Here is a 22,327-nt window from a genome sequence, read left to right as displayed (position 1 = left end):
ATGAATGAATGTAGCTATCAAGAAATTAAATATTAATAGCATGTCTGGAGATCAATAGCGAGTGTAGTAAAGACTTTTACCCAGGTCCACCTGGTTTCCAAGTTCATGTCCTTCTTCCCTACAACTGTGGTAATGCATCAGAATTGGAGGACACAGAATCCTGGCCTGAAGATGCATAGTCAGAATGGGATTCCTTAGTCTTAAAATAAGAGTTGTTTTTTATTTTATTTTTTATTTTTAGCATCTTATAATCTGGCAATTTCCTTGAAACCTTAGATACAGCACAAAAAAGAAATTCAAGGCCGGGTGCAGTGGCTCAGACCTGTAATCCCAGCGCTTTGGGAGGCCAAAGTGGGTGGATCATCTGAGGTCAGGAGTTCCAGACCAGCCTGACCAACATGGTGAAACCCTGTCTCTACTAAAAATACAAAAATTAGCCAGGCGTGGTGGTGCCCACCTGTAATCCCAGCTACTCAGGAGGCTGAAGCTGGAGAATCACTTGAACCCGGGAGGTGGAGGTTGCAGGCAGCCAAGATCATGCCACTGCTCTCCAGCCTGGGTGACAAAGTGAGACTCTGTCTCAAAAAAAAGAAAAAACAACAACAACAAAAAAGTTCAAGTAAACTGAGAACTCTACGTAGCTGAATTCTAGTTAATTAAACTTTAACAGCATGTAATTCCTAACAATTAAAGACACCTCTAGCATGTACCTAGAGTAATATTAGACATGAGAATGCTTAAACGGCTTCTTTTTTCCCCTTTTTTGATTCATTTCTTAAAAAATATTTTTAATTATTATTTTAACTATGTTATTTTAATTGTTTATTTTTAACTGTTATTTACATAATAGTCATAGCTATTTATGGGGTAAATGCGATATTTTGATACAAGCATACAATGAGTAGTGATCAAATGAGGGTCACTGGGGTAGTCATCACCTCAAGCATTTATCATTTCTTTGTGTTAGGGACATTCCAATGGCTTCTTTTCAAGTAAAGGGAGAAACATTCTAATAATACTGAGAGAATCTAAATGCTGCTCAGCAAATTTATCTTCTGAATGTTATGAGGTCCCCTCTAACAAAAAATGTTCAAGATAAACCTTTCTGAGTTATGCTTTAAAAAGGTTAGGAATAAAATTCTTCCCACTCAGCATTCTAGTATTGCTTCATTATTTGGTCTAAACATGAAATTCCAGGAATTAAAAACAAGAACTTGCTAGAATCAATGCCTTTGTGATTTTAGCTTGAAGTAAAGCGGTGAGTATTTACTTTCATTGTATTAAATAAACTTTATAGGAGGCCATTGTTTTGGACTGAGCTCCTGCACTACGTCCCAACAGAACAGACCAAACCAAAATGGAGTCATTGATGCTAGGTGCCACATAATTAAACTAAACTTTAAAATGGGCTAGCTTTCCAAAAAACAGGAGATTCACAGCAACCACTAGGAAGCGGTTCAGTTTACCTGAGCTGGCATAAGGAAGTCCCCTCTGTTTTAACCCTATAAGGAAAGTAACTTTGTAATGACCAGTCTGCTTTTTGTTCCTTGTATCTACTTTCTTCCATCTTTTTCTGCCTATAAAACTCTCAGCGGAAAAAACACAAATTAGGTTTTTTTTCCTGCTCTTACCATAACAATAATAATCCATAAAGAATATTCCTGCGACCAAACGTGTGTGTGGTAGGAAGTTTCTCCTCTTTCTCTCCATCACCAAGCAAACAATCAGCTCTGCAGTGGACATCAGCTTGGTGTCCTCCAATTAAATTCTGATACTATCTACCTGGGGATAGCATCAGATCCCACAGCTTGAGGGCTCAGTCTGACAAGACTGCACCCCCTGACCCTCATCACCAGACACCAGTTTTATGTCTGGGCCTCCAGAATTTCTGACAGATCAGCTTCAAGTTGGGGTTCCCATGATCCCCTCTTTGGGTTTGATTAATTTGCTGGAACAGTTCACAGAATTCAGGGAAACACGTTCACTGGTTTATTACAAAGGGTATTACAACCTATACATAGGAAGAGATGCACAGGGCAAGGCACGTGGTAAGGGGCATGGATCTCCCATCCTGTACCCAGGCATGTTACTCTCCAGGAACCTCCATGTGTTCAGCTATCCAGAAGTTGCCCAAGCCCTATCCTTTTGAGTTTTTATGAAGGCTTCATTATATTGGCATGATTGATTAGATCACTGGTCATTGATGATCACTTTAACCCTAAGCCCCTCTCCCATCCCCAGAGGTTGGGGAGTGGGGCTGAAAGTCTCAACCCTCTAATCCTGCCTTGATCTTTCTGGTGGCTGCCTCCAGTCTGAAGCTACCAGCCACGAGTCAACTTGTTAGCATACAAAAAGACCACTTTGGAAATTCTAAAGATTTTAAGAGTTGTATGCTGGGAAATGGGTTTGAAGACCAAATAAATATTTCACAATAACACAAAAACCCACCTCCTTTGGTCAAGTCATGGCAGCACCTTTCTAAATCCTTAGATGGGATGCTGCCCAATTCATGAATTGCTAATAAAAGCCAACTGGATCTTTAAACTAAATTTGTTGAATTTTTAAAAACCGTTCCCACCTGGTAGATACTAGTTAGAACGTCATTAAAACCATTACAGAGTTTTATAACTTAAGGCTTATTAGAAAATTTGATTACACAATCCATCTCAGTTCTGAGAAAATTTTTCTTTAAAGAAATTTTAATTCTAACAAACCCTTATACCTCTGGCTAGATATAAGCCATTTTGTCTCCCTCTTTTTTGAATTAGAAAGTAGCTTGTTTTTTCTTTCACCAATACATTACTATCTTAAGGAGCAGAGGGTCAACCAAGAAATGCCCTCCCAAGTTTACACAATCAGTTGACACTTTCTTCCAGGGTGCTTTTGCACAGTACATCAGGTACTGCAGAGTCTGACTCACTCTTTATCTCCAGACTCATCCAGCTTCTTTTCTACTCCATAGTCAATACAGAGCCTGGTGTGCAGCTACCTGTACACATATTCAGAGGTTATCTCCAAGTATTTGTGAGCCTTGGGGATGTTTTTACTTCGTATGCCTTGATTTCTTTTGTCTATGAAGTAGAAACAATAATAGAATCTATCTGATGTTGTTCTTTCAAAGATTAAATGAAATAATGCATATAACATGCCCACTCATCCGTAATAAATACTCAATAAATGTTAGCTTATACTATTAGCCTGGAAGTCACTTCTGGCAGGAAGCTTTTCCTAACCATGAAAACCAGGCTGGGTGCCCTAATTATTCATTTCCATAGCATCTTGACATTCTTGGGGACACTCATCCTTTTTTTAATTATTTATTCAATGACTGTCTTTTCAGTCAGATTATAAACACCTCAAAGAAAAGCCTTATGACTATTATTATTAGTCATAATCACAGGGTCTAGCACAGAGTCTAACAATGAATATTTATTAAATGAGTGAAAGCTATTTATCAAAGATGCAAGACTGATAAGTTCTTTGGGCTGACTGTCATTTAAAAAAATTCATCAGTTTGCAGGAACTGTAAACTGAGAGAAATCAGTATTGTGCTGTGCCTTCGGTTGTGAGATAAGTCAGAGGAGAGTATGATAGTAATAGTAACTACAGTAGTGCTACCTGAAATTTCCATGCCCTCTTGCACTGTACAGTATGTTCATATCTATCATTCCAGCTCAGGCTCACAGAATCTGAGAGTTGGGAAGAAATTCAAGAGTCACCTCATCCAAGGCTTCATTTGAGAGATAAGAAAATGGAAAGACATCATTGCACCAAGAGTCATTGCATTCTCCAAGATGCCTCCCACAGAAGGCACCAGAACAGCCCCTGGACCCTGACCATGTGTTCTTTGAATGAAAAAGTCCAAATCATAACTCTCTGAGTACAACTCAAACAGCTTGTGAAAGGATGGAAAATCCAACATGAGTGGGCTGGTAGAATGAGAAGGTGGAACCACAGTTGGGTGATTCAGGCACAGAGGCTTCCCAGGGTGTCACAAGCCAGCAGCAAGGGGTGTCACTCAAGGCTCAGGATGGGAGCTGTTGTCTTATGAACTGCAGGGAGCCACAGCAGGGGTCAACGAAGCAGGCAAGAGCTGTTCTCCAGAGACCCACAGCAGTTGCCTCTGCATGACTCATTTCCTCCCACTGGAGCCAACTGGGTGACTACTGGGTTTATCAAACCCAGCCCTCTGGACCTTTTTCTGGCCACCTTGGAGGAATGTTCCTGGCATATCTACCCATGCACCCTATCTTTGCAGCTGACCGCAGCTATCTCCCTTTAACTTTCCAATGTAGGACCCTTGGGGCTACAAAGGAAAATCCCTCCATCAGTCAGGCACATGGGAAGTGATTTCTGATCATGACGTGGAAGACAATGATTTTCCATATGCCCAAAATTTCAACCCAGTTCATCAGTTCACAGCTCAGGTCTGTGTGCTGGGAATACAGGGCTGGCTGCACAATCCCTTGGTTTTGGCTCCCCTGCAGCCCGCATAGAGGTGATATCTGCCAGAGTCCCCAGAACGAATGAGAAGAGGACATAGCCCCATGAGATCCTTAGCAATGGTGGAATTGACATGGGGGAAGCTAAGGCTGGGGACTTAGAAAAAATAGTCAGATTCAGATGGCCTTTCTTCTCACTTTACTCTTCCTCCTTTTTTTTTTTTTTTTTTTCTGTTTGAGACAGGGTTCACTCTGTTGCCCAGGCTGGAGTGCAATGGCATGATCCTGACTCACTGTAGCCTCAACCTTCAGAGCTCGAGAAATCCTCCTGCCCCAGCCTCCTGACGAGCTGGGACTACAGGTGTACACCACAATGTCTGGAAAATATTATTTGTTTTTTATAGAGACAAGGTTTCACTATGTTGTCTAAGCTGATCTTGAAGTCCTGGCCTCAAGCAATCCTTCCACCTCGGCCTCCCAAGGTGCTGGGATTACATGCGTGAGCCATTACACTCATCTTCCTCTTCCCTTTTGATAGCAAGGGGTGGCAGGACAAAGAACTGACACGTCCTTGCAATAGTTTGCTGAGAATGATGAGTTAATGGGCGCAGCACACCAACATGGCACATGTTTACATATGTAACAAACCTGCACGTTGTGCACATGTACCCTAGAACTTAAAGTATAATTAAAAAAAAAAAAAAAAAAGAACTGACACGTTAGACCAGGGATGTGCTCGGTGCTGCAATGTACAGGCCATCTGCAGTTGGGCTGGCTCCGACTGTGCGAAAAATGGAGTTGCTCTTTTTTGCCCACATCTGCTTCCTTTCAAGGGGTGGCCTGGAAAGGTGAACAATCCAGCAGGTCCCTTCTACCATCCCCTGTCACTGCCTTTGGGCTCCCCTCCCCCAAATCCTTATTATGCTTCATAATTCTATAGAAATACCTCAGCTTCCATCACACCCAACTCACAGTTCTGATGGGGCTATTCAAATTAATGTCAAGCTAACATAGGGCAAGTTGTTTTAAACTGTCTAAATTCAGCAGAAGAATAGCCACCCAGTGTGGTAATTATTTACTTTCAGCAGCTTGAATGCAAATGTCATTAAATCTTTACAATGGTTCTCATAAGTGCTATTCATTTTCATCTGCAGTTTCAAAGAATTACACAGGGGAGTTTTAAAATTTAATATAACAATAAATCTTATTCGGGCTGTGGGATCCGCTGGCCTATAAAAGCTGAGTAAGGCGGTTTCCACAAGGGCTTAGCTTGCTTGAAATAACTTCAGAACAAAACACCATTCTTCCAGCACGGGAACGGAAAGGAAAGGGAATAGAATTGGAAGAGGGGGCCAGCCAAGTTGACAGTCAACTGGACTCTAAAAGTGCTTGGGCAGAAGCTGAATCTATACAAAATTTAGCAGATTATGCACCCATTATATGTACATCTGTGCAAATGTGGATCTTCCTTTCTAGTAAGGGAGATAAGATTTGTACATAAATACTTGAAATGGTGTTGAAGGCGATAGGTCATCATCATGATAATACCTATGATTTAGTGAGAACGTTTTCTACAATGTGCAGGAAGTAGTTAAGGGCTTCAAATCTTTTATAAAAAGAATGTTCACAACAACTAAAGAGTACAAAGAAAGTGAGGCTCAGAGAAGTTAAGGAATTTGCCCTGAATCACTCAGCTAGCTGGACTTCAAAACCAGAAGTGACTCTAAACTAAGGTTGTCAGATAAAATACAGGACACCAGTTACATCTGGTGAATTTCAGATAAACAACAAATCATTTGTTAGCTTAAGTATCTCCCCAATATTGCTATTTTTATTTGTGAAATCTGGCAGTTCTACACAAACTCTCATCTTAAAAAGCTTTTCTTTTTTCTTTCTTTTTTTTTTTTTGAGACAGAGTCTCGTTCTGTCACCAGGCTGGAGTGCAGTGGTACGATCTCAGCTCACTGCAACCTCCGCCTCCAGAGTTTAAGCGATTCTCCTGCCTCAGCCTCCCGAGTAGCTGGATTAAGAGAGGTTTCTTCTGGTTAGCAGTGTCACAAAATAGACTGTTACCCATAGTTCTGGGTACTCAATCCCTATTTCAGATGAATTGTTATGGCTATGAGAGGCATAAAGACTTACAGAAAATCGTCCTGTAGATAGTATTTGTTTTTAATGTGATATGCCTAGCAAGGTTTGAACCTTTTATTTTCCTGCATTCCATCAGCAAAAATATTTGGAGCATTCACTTTCAAAATATACATATTGATTTATGACTGATATATTTATACCATTGTATTAGCATGTCATGTGCAAAAAAAAAAAAAAAAACAACTCACAAAAATAAAGCTAGAGAAGCAAGATGTAAAAATATAAACAGTTGGGAGGCCGAGGTGGGTGGATCACCTGAGGTCTGGAGTTCAAGACCAGCTTGACCAACATAGTGAAACGCCATCTCTACTAAAAATACAAAAAAATTTACCAGGCTTGGTGGCACGTGCCTGTAAACTCAGCTACACAGGAGGCTGAGGCAGGAGAATCACTTAAACCTGGGAGGCGGAGGTTGCAGTGAGCTGAGATCGTGCCACTGCACTCTAGCATGGGAGACAATGTGAGACTCTGTCTCAAAAAATAAGAAATATATATATAAACAGAAGTACTACTATTTTTTTCGGTACCTAGTACATCGTCTTGTACGCCTCACTTTCCACACTGCTGACGCACAGCCCTCTGATTGATCCCTTAAGTCACTGGAACTCAGCAGTAACCAAGTAAAGTTGAATCCAGGACATTGAATCCAGATAATCTATTTAGGCATATTCATCCATTTTTGTAAAATTCAAATTTTGTTTAACTCTTTCCTTTAGTTAGGCTAGGCAGACCTGGCTTAGTGTTTTACTTTCATTTTTAAACCCTCTTCAAAGAGTTCTTGAGTGTCAGGATAACTTACAAACTTGTGGATTTTCTCCTGATCTTTTTTTTCAGCTCTCCCCTCTCTTTTTTTTTTGGAAGGGGGTAGGGGGGATGGAGTCTTGCACTGTTGCCCAGGCTGGAGTGCAGTGGTGCAATCTCAGCTCACTGCAAACGCCGCCTCCTGGGTTCAAGTGATTCTCGTGCCTCAGCCTCCCGATTAGCTGGGATTACAGGTGTGTGCCACCATGCCAGGTTAATTTTTTATTTATTTATTTTTTAGTAGGGATGGGGTTTTGCAGTGTTGGCCAGGCTGGTGTTGAACTCCTGACCTCGAGTGATCCTTCCACCTCAGCCTCCTAGTCTTTTTTTTATTCTTTATTTCTTAAGGAATTACTGTAGGTACATAATAATTGTATATGTTTATGGGGTACCAGCTCCCTTTCTTCAAGCCTAACCCTCTTCTGCCCTGTTTATGGCTCAAGATGCTTCCCTTCTGCAGAAGACATTGAAGAGGTTAGAAATGTTCTGGGTAGAAGAAGAGAAACGGGAAGGCTGTTGAGAATCCTGAGGGGAGAGAGGGCCTTGGCTCGAGCCTGGAAATGGGGGAGAAAGACAACCCTGATGAACCCGGGGAGCTGCCCAGAGGCAGCACCCTGAAATAAGAGAAGGGTGGGTGCATTTATGAGATGACTTTTACAGAGTTAGTCAGAATTTTACAGGCTTTCACGTGTCTGCCTCCTACTTCTTCTTCTTCTTTTTTTTTTTTTTTTTTGAGATGGAGTTTCACTCTTGTTGCCCAGGCTGGAGTGCAATGGCTCACTGCAGTCTCCGCCTCCCAGGTTCAAGAGATTCTCCAGCCTCACCTTCCCAAGTATCTGGGATTACAGGCACCTGCCACCACACCCAGCTAATTTTTGTATTTTTAGTAGAGATGGGATTTCACCATGTTGGCCAGGCTGGTCTGGAACTCCTGACCTCAGGCGATCCACTCACCTCGGCCTCCCAAAGTGCTGGGATTACAGGCGTCAGCCACGGCGCCCGGTCTGCCTTCTACTTCTTAACCTTGTTAGAGGACCATGATGCACATAACTTCACTCTTCCAACTCTACAGAGCTCTTTTGGTTTCCTAAATATTTCTTCTTTTTTTTTTGTTTTTGAGAGAGAGTCTCCCTCTGTCGCCCAGGCTGGAGTACAGTGACACGATATCTGCTCACTGCAGCCTCCACCTCCTGGGTTCAAGCAATTGTCCTCCCTCAGCCTCCCCAGTAGCTGGGGTTACAGGGGCCCACGACCACGCCCAGCTAACTTTCTAGTGATTTCACCATGTTTGCCAGGCTGGTCTCGAACTCCTGAGCTCAAGTGATCCACCCACCTCGGCCTCCCAAAGTGCTGGGATTATAGGCCTCAGCCACCATGCCCGAATGGTTTTCTGAACATTTCTAAGCCTCAATAATACTCTTGTTTTCAAAGTCTCATTTGTTCTGAACTGCAGCGGACAATGAATTTATGGAGAATTAAGACATTAGGTATACGGAACACAGAATTATGATTAGATGAAAATAATACATTTTGTCTTTCTATTTCAAGATGGGAGAGGTGGGTAACAAAAATCATTTCTTTTTTTTTTGTGAGACGGAGTCTCACTCTGTTGCCCAGGCTGGAGTGCAGTGGCGCAATCTCCACTCACTGCAAGCTCCGCCTCCTGGGTTCATGCCATTCCCCTGCCTCAGCCTCCCGAGTAGCTGGGACTACAGGCGCCCGCCACCACGCCCGGCTAATTTTTTTTTGTATTTTTTAGTAGAGACAGGGTTTCACCGTGTTAGCCAGGATGGTCTCTATCTCCTGACCTCGTGATCCACCCACCTCGGCCTCTCACAGTGCTGGGATTACAGGTGTGAGCCACCGCGCCTGGCCTAGAAAAATCACTTCTATTCAGACATGGAGAAAAGAGAGAAAACCCAGGCCACGGGCTCCCAGCTGCTGAAATGCAACCAGGACACAGAAGCAGTAGAGCTGTTGGACCTGAAAGCATGCAACCTAGGGTGAGAGGCAGTTGAGCCAAAATTGAGGTGGATGGAGGACTGGCAATCAAAGCAGGGAGGCTCTCCAGGGTCTGCATATTCTGTGCTAGGCTCAATTCCAAGTTCTTTACATATTATAACTCACGTAATCCTTATTTTCCATCTGGCTCTAAAGTCTGTACTGTGCTGAGTTCATGCGGAAGGACTCAAGTGAACGTGAAAATGCATGAATGCTTTTGTACCTCAGAAATTTCCTGACCCTTGGCCCAGCTGTAGAGGACAGGGAACCCTGAGACTATCCGAGACTGAATTTCTTGCTGGTCCAGTAGGACGAGGGTTTGGGGCTAGATTTTATTAAAGATAATAAAATGGTTAATTCTCTGAGAATGTTGATTTTTATACCTGCTGTACTTGTAATTCATGAATAACTTATTTTGTTCTTTTTCTTGCCTCTTAACAGAATGATAACCCATTTTGTTTTCATAAGGCACAGACTGTTCCACCTGCAGCAAAGGCCAAGCAAACCTGAAAAGGGATGAGGTGGGGAATTAATGCTACAAATTCTTTGGTCAGGCTTCATGATTAAAAAAGGCCTGGCAGGGCACAGTGGCTCACACCTATAATCCCAGTACTCTGGGAGGCCAAGGCGGGTGGATCACTTGAGGTTAGGAGTTTGAGACCAGCCTGGCCAACATGGCGAAACCCCATCTCTACCAATAATACAAAAATTAGCCCAGCATGGTGGCACACTCATGTAATCCCAGTTACTCGGGAGGCTGAGGCACAAGAATCGCTTGAACTCAGGTGGTGGAGGTTGCAGTGAGCCGAGATCACGCCACTGCACACCAGCCTGGGCGACAAAGTGAAACTGTCTCTCAAAAAAAAAAAAAAAAAAAAAAAAAAAGATAGGCCTAAGAGGTCTCAATAATTGTCTTGTCTGAGAGGGAAAAATGCAGAAAAGCCAATCTGTACAGGACTGTTATGAACTGACATACTGTAAGAGGCGTCAAAAATTTCTAAATGGCATTTTTGTTCAGGGGTCACAGCCTGCTTACTCTCAACTGAATCACCTGCTCTGATTTGCTATTCAAACATCAGAATTGTGTTTTTTTGTTTTTGTTTTTGTTTTTGCTTTTTTTTTTTGAGACAGAGTCTCTCTCTGTCGTCCAGGCTGGAGTGCAGTGGTGTGATCTCGGCTCACTGCAAGCTCTGCCTCCTGGGTTCATGCCATTCTTCTGCCCCAGCCTCCTGAGTAGCTGGGACTACAGGCACCCGCCACCACGCCCGGCTAATTTTTTGTATTTTTAGTAGAGACGGGGTTCACCGTGTTAGCCAGGATGGTCTCAATCTCCTCACCTCGTGATCTGTCCACCTCGGCCTCCCAAAGTGCTGGGATTACAGGCAGCCCAAGCCACCGCGCCTGGCAACCCAGCATTGTTTATGTGCTGCCTCAAGATTGCAGTCCTTGCGCTGGGAGCCTCATCCAAAGCAGCATCCCCAAAGCAACCTCAGCTCCCCAACTCCCAACATGGTCTGACCAGCAAACAGCTTCAAGTCACTGGCTTGGATCGAATTTACAGAACCCATTGCGGTGTTCCTGCTGTCTCTTAGCAACATCTTGCAGGGTGGCCTTATTCAGTTGCCATCACTGCCTGGCACCTGGGAAGGGAAATCTTCCAGGATGAGGGGAAATCTCCCAGGTCTGGGGGGGTGCCACCACTCTGTGACGTACAGACACACAATCTAGGTCTAGATTTTCTAATCTGGATTTCAAATTCTCCAACGTTGTCTTAAATGTTGCATACTTTTTATGCTGAAATATGTACTTCATTTCATGACATTGTATTGTTTTCCACATATGTAGTTTATTATTTTTAGTTTACTTTTATGACTTTGAATAAAAGGTATAATTTTATAACTCAGAAATATATATATATATATATATATATTTTTTTTTTTTTAAGACGGAGTCTCGCTCTGTCGCCCAGGCTGGAGTGCAGTGGCGTGATCCCAGCTCACCGCAAGCTCTGCCTCCCGGGTTCACGCCATTCTCCTGCCTCAGCCTCCTGAGCGGCTGAGACTACAGGCGCCCACCACCACGCCGGGCTAATTTTTTGTATTTTTAGTGGAGACGGGGTTTCACCATGTTAGCCAGGATGGTCTCTATCTCCTGACCTTGTGATCCGCCTGCCTCGGCCTCCCCAAGTGCTGGGATTACAGGAGTGAGCCACCGTGCCTGGCCTAACAGAAATATTTTTGAAAATTAATTACTATTTTTTTTTTTTGAGACGGAGTCTTACCCTGTTTCCCAGACTGGAGTACAGTAGTGCAGTCTCAGCTCACTACAAACTCTGCCTCCCAGGTTCAAGCAACTTTCCTGCCTCAGCCTCCCAAGTAGCTGGGATTACAGGCATGGGTCACCATGCCCAGCTAATATTTTTGTATTTTCAGCAGAGACAGGATTTCACCATGTTGGCCAGGCTGGCCTCGAACTCCTGACCTCAAGTGATCCGCCCACCTCGGCCTCCCAAAGTGCTGGGATTACAAGGATGAACCACCATGCCTGACCATTAATTACTAATTTTTAAAATAGATTTATTTTTGTTGTAGAGATAGTCTCTGACTCAGTTGGCCAGGCTGGTCTCAAACTCCTGGCCTCAAGTGATCCTCCCACCTTGACCTCCCAAATTGTTGGGATTACAGGCATGAAGCACTGCACCCAGCCTGTAAACCTTAATCTTAATTTTCAGGTTTCAGACCAATTCACTGCATGTGTGTATGATCACATTGTTGCTATATTCTTTCTTAATGAATTATGAAATTCACACATGAACTCAGGAGAAGTCCAAAACTCAAATCCTCTTTACATTCTTTCAACTCACCAAGTTTTTCCTCTTTCAATCTGATGGCCCCTGGAGTGCATCTCTACTGAGATTCTCTTCTGACTCAATGGAATAACAATGGTGACTTTTCCGCAAATTATGATGTGCAGATAGTAACTTGGACAGTGATTACCCCATTGTAGGCTTGCACTTATTAAAGTATTAAACCTTTGTAAATATACTGCCAGTGTTTCATGCTGTATACTTTAAAATGCCTCTTTGCATGTATGTTTATCTGCCCTAAAAGCTTATAGAAAGCAGAAAAAGAATCTTCTGTTGTATGTATTATAAAGGACCCAGAGAAACATTTAATAAGTTAATTTAATAATGAATATGGTAACTTACACGTAATCAACAGTGTAATTCCTGCATTCACTTTTAATACACAGCTTCTAATTGGATTTATGTAATGCTTTTTTCCAAAGAGCTTCACAGGCTACAAACACAAGGCAACCTAATAAATGAAGAAAAGGCAGGTGCCAGCCAGAAGCGGTTCACAAAACAGTATAAAAAGATAGGTTGTTATGGAGGATGCTCTCAATAAAAAAGATGGTAGAAGGGCAGTTTGCAGAGTATGCTAAGAAAAAGTTCACTTACAAATAAAGATTGGGGATGAGAAAAGTAAGAATTTGGCATGAAAAGAAAAGAAGGAATGATTTATTTCAGTTGAAAATATGTATTTCATAGGTTGTTTAAAGCATAGCGTAGAGCTGGATCTACCTGCCTTGCAATGGAAACAAATTTGTTTTCTAGTTTCCTGGCCTGTAGTGGATTTAGAAAAGGATGTTAGAGATAGGCATAGGAATAATAGTGAGAGGAGATAGGCCAGAACAGAGGAAAGTGAACAACTACTAAAAATCAAAAAGAACTCAGAGAGCAGAGTGCTGGTGGGAGAGGGGCAAATATACAATTTTATTAAATATAAGGGCAAATAGTCTTAAAGACCTAAGGGTACCAGCAAGCAATACTTGGGTACCAGCAGCAAGACTGGAGTAATTACTTACATTATCAGATTAAATTATGTTATGTGTATGGTGTTTAAGGAAGCAGAAACACAGTGAATATTAAATGCTCTTTAGAAAAGTTTTTATCCAAAATGTTGTTTTTAAATTGTTACTTTAAAGGTCAAGCAAAATTTGTTTTTTAAGGAGAATTTCTGTGGGACATGTTAAAAAACCCACATCCTTCCTCCTTTCCTTCCTCCCTCCCTTCCTTCTCTCCTCACCCTTCTCACAATTAGAGCTATATAGCTACCCATGTGACTCTTTGACCTTGGGCAGCTAGGAAGCACAGAGCTAAGTCTGAATGCCAAACATACCAGCTTTGTACGCCTTTATGGGATGGACTTTTGGGTTGCTTTTCTAATCTCAACCTCGTCCTTCCTTGACCTTGACTTTTATTTATATATTTTCCTAGTCTTGATTGTTTATTACCATTTACCTTTCACCATTGTTTTTATTTATTATTTACGCTATTGTTGTAGGATATTGGAAATGCTTTATGGAGAAGATTGAGTCTATATTAACAAAGTCTCCTGAGACTTCTCTGAGATATCTCTGACATGAGATAAATGGTTTAACATTTTCATTGATACTGCATCATACAATCAGTGAGAACTCAATGAAGAGCAGCCAAGCCCCTTGCAGATAAAATGAGATTTTCCAATGATATAACATTGTAAGTGCTTGAATAATTCCCTGGAGCTTTTTACCTTGCAATCTGCTGGACCTGGTTATTGAAAGGTTAATGCGAAATCACACATCCTGAAAATTGAAAGTTAAATTCCAAAAAGTTAAAATGGACTAAATATAATCACAGGAAATATGCACAACATGAAGGGCAGCCAAAAAAGAATCATAGCTGCTGATGACTTTAGAAGGAAGGAAGGTGGACGTCCTTAAAATGAAAAATGCAGCCCTGCCATTATCTGACAATGTCAACTCCATGGAGCCATCATTCTGTCATTTGCCCACCTTTTTCGTTTGCCTAGAAACACTTGCAGAGAGTTGTCAGCTAAGAGTGCAAAGCGATTGCTTTGTATAAATGTTCTTTCAGAGCTCTCTCAAACTTTAGGGAAGCTAATATACATTTTATAGCTTTGGGGAGATTTTTAAAAACAACATCGTTGAACTTTGTAATATATTAGGGTCAAATCATTGTGTGATGTCATTTATAAATAGATTTGCTTATTTATGCTTATTTAATAGACATGCTAAGTCATAAGGTACAGTTCAAGGTTCAGTATAACCCAATTCAGGGAATGTAGCTAATCTCCACCTTTTTGATGTTCTGACTTCTGGAATACTGGGTCAGGAGTCCCAGAGAACTAATGTAAAGTTGAAGAGACCACATGCAGAATCCATGATAGTCATTTGATTACCATACAGCCTGCTTTCACTAAGTCTTTGTTAGTCTCATTGCATCCTATAGTCTCTATAAATCTAAAAGGAAAAAAAAATTTGTTGTTTTTGAGACAGAGTCTTGCTCTGTTGCCCAGGCTGGAGTACAGTGGCACAGTCACAACTCACTGCAGCCTCGACCTCCCAGGCTCAACTGAGATTCCTTCCTAGGCCTCCCAAAGCGCTGGGATTACAGGCATGAGCCACTGAGCCAAGCCAGGAAAACAAAACTCTTTAAAAGATAAAATTTTTATCATATCATAACCTGTAGCAGATTGTGGAAGCAAATCTATTTATAAATCACATCAGGTAATGATTTGATTCTAGTATATTACAAAGTTAAAGGATGCTGTTTTTAAAAATCTCCCCAAAGGCTATAACATGTATAATTTTACAGTACATTTATAGATTCTCTATTAATTATACATTAATGTATAATTTAATCTCAAAATATTACATTGGAGAGAGCTCAGATAGAACACTTATACAAAGCAATCACTTTCCACTCTCAACTGACAACTCTCTGCAAGTGTTTCTGGGCATCTATTGGGTTGGCTGTCTGTATTTCCTCCTCTGCTCTCTGCTCACCATCAACCTTTATGAGTTGTCCCTTTCCCAGACCTCCATGGTGTAACCACCTTCAGGATCTCAGCACCCCTGTTAGCACAACGTGAGCCGCACCTACCTCTGTGCCCACCATAGTAGACTCTGGGTACCAGGCCGCATCAGACCAAAAAGTCTCTTCCCAGGGATGCAGGCCTAAGAGATTTCAGTCTTAGCCTGGATTGTCTTCTAAGGAGAAGAGATGTAAACCTAGGAGTGGTGTTGGTCAAATTCCTCCCTGTGGAGTAGGGAGATGAGTAAGCAGACAGGCAGAAAAAGAAAGAGGGATTCAGAGAAGACTGAAGAACAGGCAAGCAGAAGATAGCAGAGGAGGGATGAAAAACAAGACCTACTGGAGTTGCATCGAGCCCCTGTGTCCCAGGTCCCAATCCAATTGCTTTTCAACATGCTGCAGTGACACAGCTGTAAAGGTGTCCTTGCACTCTTGGCCCTCTGCTTCCTATAGGTGGATCCAGATGCTAAACTTCCAGGAGGATTGCACCTATACAATGATCCACAGGACTCCTGCATGTGAATGTTGAGGACGGGGCAAGGAGAGAAAAAGGGCAAGAGAACGTTGTCATGGGAACACTAAGGCAAATCACAAGATGAAAAAGGATTGAAACCCATTCTGCTATCTCAGGCTTTATTTATTCAAGTAATAAATCAAGACGTCTGTGTCAAAACCAATGTAGCGTAAAATGAACTGAAGATAAGCTTTTCAATCCCATCAATACTGCCTCCTAAATACCACAATCTTTTAAAATGGATGTTTCACTGCACATTTAATCTATATTTCTGTTCAAATTACTATGTGAGCATTTGTGCATGCTCTTTCTTTGTTCTAGTTTCTTCTATAAAATTCTAAATGACTCACCACGTAGAATTAATATAAAGACAGAATTATCTAGAATACTATTTTATGAGAAAAACAACTTCTAAACTTATGACAGACCAGAAGGCAAACAGTCTTGAGTAACGAAATGTTTACCTTTAATGAGGTAAGTGACTGCTTCCTGGGGGTTAAGTAGATCAGGGAGTCAATGTTCAACTCGTAGAAGGGGACTTTATTTAACTGGAATCATTACAGGACAGATGGTTTGCAATACTAGTCCAAAATTCTGTGGTGGGAATTTGTATTACTGTTCAAAGAAAGCACTGACTCTCATATCTGAATGCCTTGCTCCTCATGGAAATCCCAGTTTTTCCTAAGAAAGGTAAGCTCACTCTATATGTAAGTTTCCTGTACTGAAGTCATTTGACAAAATAATGAATCTTTGGAGATAAGCTGAGACAGATGAAAATACTTTTTTTTTTTTGAGACGGAGTCTAGCTCTGTCAACCAGGTTGGAGTGCAGTGGTGCAATCTTGGCTCATTACAACCTCCACCTTAGTGATTCTCCTGCCTTAGCCTCCCCAGTAGCTGAGATTACAAGCACCCGCCACCATGCCTGGCTAATTTTCACATTTCTAGTAGAAACGGGGTTTCACCATGTTGGCCAGGCTGACCTCGAACTCCTGACCTCAAATGATTTGCCAGCCTCAGCCTCCCAAAGTGCCGAGATTACAGGCATAAGCCACCGCACCTGGCCAAAATAAATTGTTTTAATACTTACCTTTCCTTAAAGAGTTTCATTCTCTTTCTATATTCATAGATGCACAGGTATTATAAATTTTTGAGGTAGAAAGATTTCCTGGAGAAAATGAGAGAAGCTAGCTTTGTTCAGGGAGTTGTCAGAGGCCACAGAGCTAGTTTGTCAGCAAAACCAGAGCTTCTTTGTCATCTTGTGAATTAAACAAAAACTTTCTACCCAAACTGTAATGTACTTTATAGATTTACATTTCAGACATTAGTTTGATTTTAAGGAATAACAGTCCAAGACAGAGAGTTCACACTATTTTTCCTAGTCTGTTAGACAGTGTCTGCATATAAGAAAATAGACCTCCATTGCGTTTCCATTGATTAGATGAATGATGTCCCAATGCCTGTTTCCCTCTCACACAAACCCCTTGCTGGCTCCGTGCCTGTCATGCTCATTTCCTTGCTGTCACCTAAACCCTGAACACTCTTACAGGCTAGTGACCGGAGCTCAAAAAGTGAATTGGTTTTGAGGACCAATGGTGAGGGAGGAAGGGAGAAAGGAAGACCAAAATAGAGCAGTTAATTTTTTTGGAAATTTAAAGCCATAGATAAAATTGAGGTCAGTAAAAATGAGGGACATTAAAAAACATATTTACCACTAATTTTCTAAGGCTGTTTATATACCAAAAGTCACTGCTATTTTAAGACATAAAATATGTAAAATATGAAGACCTACCAAAGCAAATTTAAGATGCGGAAATGTCCCGAAATGAAGATAGAGAAAGCTCTTCCCCTCTCTTTTGAGTTGGGTCTGCTTTCCTTATCCTCTTATTTTAGCCCCAAGTTCAGATCAAATGTGAACAGTTCCCCGGGTTCCCACAGAGAGGCAGCAGCACATGAGGCCCAGGAGATGGTTAGGGCAGGCTCTGGCCCTGGCCCATAGAACATTCTCTGATTCACACTGACAGACTCACCACAGGAATGTTAGAGCCCTCCGTTGGCACCACCCTGAGCTGAGACTCCACGTCCCCAACACCTAGGCCTTCACTGCTTCTAGAAAGCTGGCAGGACTCATTCGCACAAGGTTAGGTCACTAGACCTAAAGTCCTGAGGGTCTTTCTCCCACCTTCTCCACTAGAGGAATTAGGAGTGCAGTACAGACCACCAGGCCTGAGGAAATGCAGGGTTACTTCCAAGGAAACCTTGCCAGTTGGAAAGACAGTGAAAGAAGACAGAGAGAGCCCTGGCCTCGGGGTAGACGACTTGAGGGCTGGGCCCAAGCTGCTTCGTCCTAGTCCCATGGAGTTGCTTACAATCTGCAAGCATCTGTCCTTTCACGAGTGAAGTGGGGTGATAATAGCACACATCCTTGCAGAGTTTCAAGATTTTCATAAGAGGAAATAATGCAATGGAAGCCATCCAGGTCACAGAACGCTCTGATTATTTTTACTAAAGCCTGGTCATAGAATAAACTAAGAACCAACCAATGAAGATTTGTTCTTCATTCCTTACGATACTTGGAAAGATGCAAGCCAACAGTTTTTACTCTGGAGCCTGTGATGTTTCATCATTGAGAGAATAAATTGAGCCATTCTGAATCCCGCAAAGAAGAAAGTTTACTCTTCAGATCCAGGATTTTCCAAGCTGACAGTAGGACCTCAACTCTACTGTACCAGGGTAGGGATGGAGTTTCCTCCCCCGTAACCAACGTTTCATTTTAGTAAACCTAACTAAGCACATTTTCCATAAGTTCGTCAACTGAAAGCTTCCACTGTAGGGGATTGAAGGTGTTAGCATCCACAGTGGTCAAGAAGATATTATATTTTAATCAGCTTTTTGATACTTTGTGACAACTCTTATAGCTACATTCCAAAACATGAAAGGATTGAGTAATTCTCACACACTCATCTTTCAAGTCTAGATAGCACCTTAATCTGTCCAGCGCTGGACAGATGGAAAAACTATTGTGCTTCTTTGTCTAACAACCAACCCTGGGCAGGGGCTCCCTGGTTAGTGATAGCCATACAGCACCCACAGGATCTAAGGGTGATAATTTCCCAACTCCTCTCTCTCCCCACGGCAGAGGGAATCACACTGTCTGACCATCTCTGACTCCGTGGGTTCCCTGGTCCTACCTGGTGTCTCATTAATTTGGCTTCTCCTCTTTTCTCCCTTAGGACTACTGAGGGCCCCTTTCACTTTAGTCTGCAAATCTCCATTGCAATGTGAAGCAGGGGACGTCACTGATGTTTTCATGATGGAAAAACTGAGCCTCAGAGAGCTCTGGTGGGTTGCTCTGAATAAGGGCTTGGACTTGGGGCTTCTAACTTTTTAGCCAGGAATTCTCCAACCTTTAACTTAGACCGAGCAGATGTCGGGGGCCCATTTGCAGCCCTCTGAATTAGGTGGACAAGGGTGAGATCCACACACTTGGACCAATTCCCAAAGTGCCTCTCCCCAGAGAAATGGCAACAGCTCTGAGGCTTCAGCTCATCCCCCGAAGGTGGGAGTGGAGAGTGGGAAAAGATGGGGTTTTCAAGTCATCAGGCCAGCACTGAAGTACACAAACAATGACTGTGTGACCCCGCATACAGAGATGGGCTCTGATGCAGGAGTATGTCATTCTTTCTAAATCCCGGTAGGAAATGAGAGATGCAAGAACTAGGATGGAATGTAAACTATTTCTTAAGGAAGCATGCTAGCATCTCTTCCTCCAAGAGTGCTACTCTGGAGAGAACTTTCTCCCCATTTCTTAACTGTGGCTATGCAGACCCTTGTTATAAACAGAAAAGGGAAGGAAGTGTGCCATGAGAAGCCTGCAGGAGAGGGCATGGTGTTCAGATGAAGTGGTACCCCCTCTAAGCCCATGGGAGGCCCCTGCCAGATGCTGTGAATTTCATTCATTTCTTCTGTGACTTCCCTGAGATTCCTCTCCATGCTAACCCTCAACACTCCAATGACTCCCTCTTCTTTCCATCTCATCCCACCACCCTCCACACCCTTCATCACCTCCACCCTCATGCTCACACACGTGCAAAGGATAGCAAGATGTCCACACTGTGAGAAAAGAAAGCTGAATGCAAAATTTTAAGTTTTGTCCACCCATTTTGAGAACAGTGCACCTGAGCTGGGTGGAGAGGTGGGCTGCAGGCACAAGCACAACGGGAAGGCTGGGCCAAAAGTGTGGAGTGTGAGATGCTAACAACATAGGCAGGCAAGGCCGTGATCAGAGGCAGAGCCCATAGAGCTGGAAACAGGAGCCCACAAAGCTGGAAAAGACCCTGGAGGCCACAGAGGGCTGCCTTCCCCTTCCTGATGGGGAATGCAGACTCCTGTCCCAGGCTGCACATCCATTTGGTGGTGGTGGTCTAGGTGTGTTGGGGAGATGGAAGGTAGATGACAGCCCTAGAAAGTCAGGTGTTCACAGATGACCGTAGGGTGTGGCTGAGTTCCAAGGCTGCGCTCCAGTTCTAGAAACCTCCACAGCTCCCTGGAGCCTCCCCCATTGTTCCCAATGCCCATTCTGGAGAACAGGCGTTGCTTTTGCAAGGGTGGGGAGGATGTTTGCCCAGTCACATCTCCACCCCCTCAACTGAAACTGGAGTTGTAGAGCTCTATTTCTCAAAGTGGTTAAGAGGAGTAATGGGATGTGAGAAAATGCCTAGCACATCACAGGGCCCAATAAATGTCTGGGTACCTCCATTATCCTTCCTTCTGGTGTTCCCCTATAAAGTGTGCCGACTTTTCTTTTCCCATCTTTGGCAGAAATCTCGGGAAATAGTTAATCCTTGCCTCCTTCCAAACAAAATGTTTCCAGTGGCCTGGAAGGTGGCAGAGGACAGAGCCAATGCCAGGCCTGGGAAGGCTGCGGCTTGTGGGTACCTCTGCTGTTGAGGTGTGGCCCCTCTAAGCAGAGGAGACAACCAACGCCAGAAATTGGGGGCCAGAGTGGCATGTCTGTCCCCTGGCTCCCTTTCTTCTGCTGGGATTCAGGCCACACGAGTTCTTACCTTGAGAGGCAGAGTGGCAGGCGGGGCTGGGCAGCCCTTGCTGGTGTGCACAGCTGGACAGTACCTGTAGAGCCGCGCCCTTGTCGCCTGCACTGTGGTACCTGTGGCCTCCTTACAGCTCCTGGGGAGTATCTGGCAGGTCTCGGCACCTCTCCTCAGCACAGTCCTTTCCCCTCCATCTGCAGCGTGGACCAGGACAGCCCTTGGAGGGGAGCGTCCCAAGGCATCCCTGCAGCGGGGGTCCATGCCCCACAGATCCTGGGTGGCAGAAGTGACTGGCCAGCGCTTCCAGTCCATGGAGGGACTGCTGCTTTCATCACTCATGATGGGAGTTGGGCTAGGAAGCTTCCATGCCAGGGGCTGTAGCCAGCCCAGTATCTTAGAGGCAGGGGCCTGGCAATGCCTGTAATGTGGGGATCTGCAATCACCACCCCTGCTTACATCCGGATCCTGGGATTTTTTCCTCCCTTCCTTCTTTTCCTTTGCAGCAGAGCAAGTGAAAGCAGCTGGTTCCTCTGTCTCAGGGCCTGCCTTCTGCAGCAGCCTCAAAGGAGGGGCAGCTGAGCCCTGTGTGCGCCTGAGGTCCCAGCCTGCCAAGAAGCCTGTCCTGGGACTTGAGAAACTGTGTCCCTCCTCCAGGCCCCCTGGGGTTGCCGCTGGAGACGGGGCGGGGAGAGTGCAGGCTGGAGAAGCCCGCAGCTGGATGAAGAGGAAGGAAGTTTTCATCTGCTGCTGCTGAAATTGCCCAGCCATTTCCTCCAGGGGAGTCGGGCTGGTCCCTGCCAGGGTGGAGTTTCAGGACTCAGTGCCCAGGGATGCGAACAGCAGCAGCTGTGGGCAGGCATGACTCAGCCCCATGGTTCCACCGACAGCCTGAGGAAGCAAACAACATGTCTTCAGCACCCGGGGGAGTCTTAAAATAGGGGGGTCAGATAATGATCTTGGCCATGGAGCTGGACTTTGCATTTATATCACAGAATCACAAAAACATATTAGTGGAGAATAATCTACAAGTGAGGGGTGACAGTGAGGACAGTCAAGACAACCCCTCTCACCTTTGTTTTTGTTTTTGTTGAGACAGAGTCTGGCTCTGTTGTTCAGACTGGAGTGCGGTGGCGTTATCTCAGCTCAATACAACTTCCCCCTCCCGAGTTCTAGTGATTCTCCTGCTTCAGCCCCCTGAACAGCTAGGATTACAGGCACCCACCACCACACCCACCTAATTTTTGTACTTTTTAGTAGAGACGGGGTTTTGCCATGTTGGCCAGGCTGGTCTTGAACTCCTGACCTCAGGTGATCAATCCGCCCCAGCTCAGCCTCCCAAAGTGCTGGGATTCCAGGCGTGAGCCACTGCGGCCGGCCCCCTCTCAACTTTGTGTATCTAAATGGAATCACTTTCTCTTTTTTAATACATAGAGTGATTTTTAATATATTCATAACCTCTGTGGCTCTGCATTCAATCTCTTTTTCAGTGC

The 22,327-nt window shown here is 43.6% G+C and overlaps 1 protein-coding gene across 8 annotated transcripts in view; it reads right to left on the bottom strand.

Moving 5' to 3' along the window:
* PSD3 (pleckstrin and Sec7 domain containing 3) overlaps nt 1-21,452 on the bottom strand; it is a 555,378-nt gene extending 533,926 nt beyond the window's left edge. For all 8 annotated transcript variants that reach the window (XM_055286530.2, XM_055286538.2, XM_055286547.2 and 5 more), the window contains exon 1: nt 20,853-21,452. In XM_055286530.2, the coding sequence (XP_055142505.2) occupies nt 20,853-21,176 (324 nt within the window). In that variant the 5' untranslated portion in view covers nt 21,177-21,452. The remainder of the gene's footprint in view (nt 1-20,852) is intronic.
* Between the last annotated feature and the right edge of the window lie 875 nt (nt 21,453-22,327).

Source organism: Symphalangus syndactylus, chromosome 1 (genome assembly GCF_028878055.3).
Source record: "Symphalangus syndactylus isolate Jambi chromosome 1, NHGRI_mSymSyn1-v2.1_pri, whole genome shotgun sequence".
NCBI classification, from domain to species: domain Eukaryota; kingdom Metazoa; phylum Chordata; class Mammalia; order Primates; family Hylobatidae; genus Symphalangus; species Symphalangus syndactylus.
This window is presented reverse-complemented; position numbering and strand designations above follow the sequence as displayed.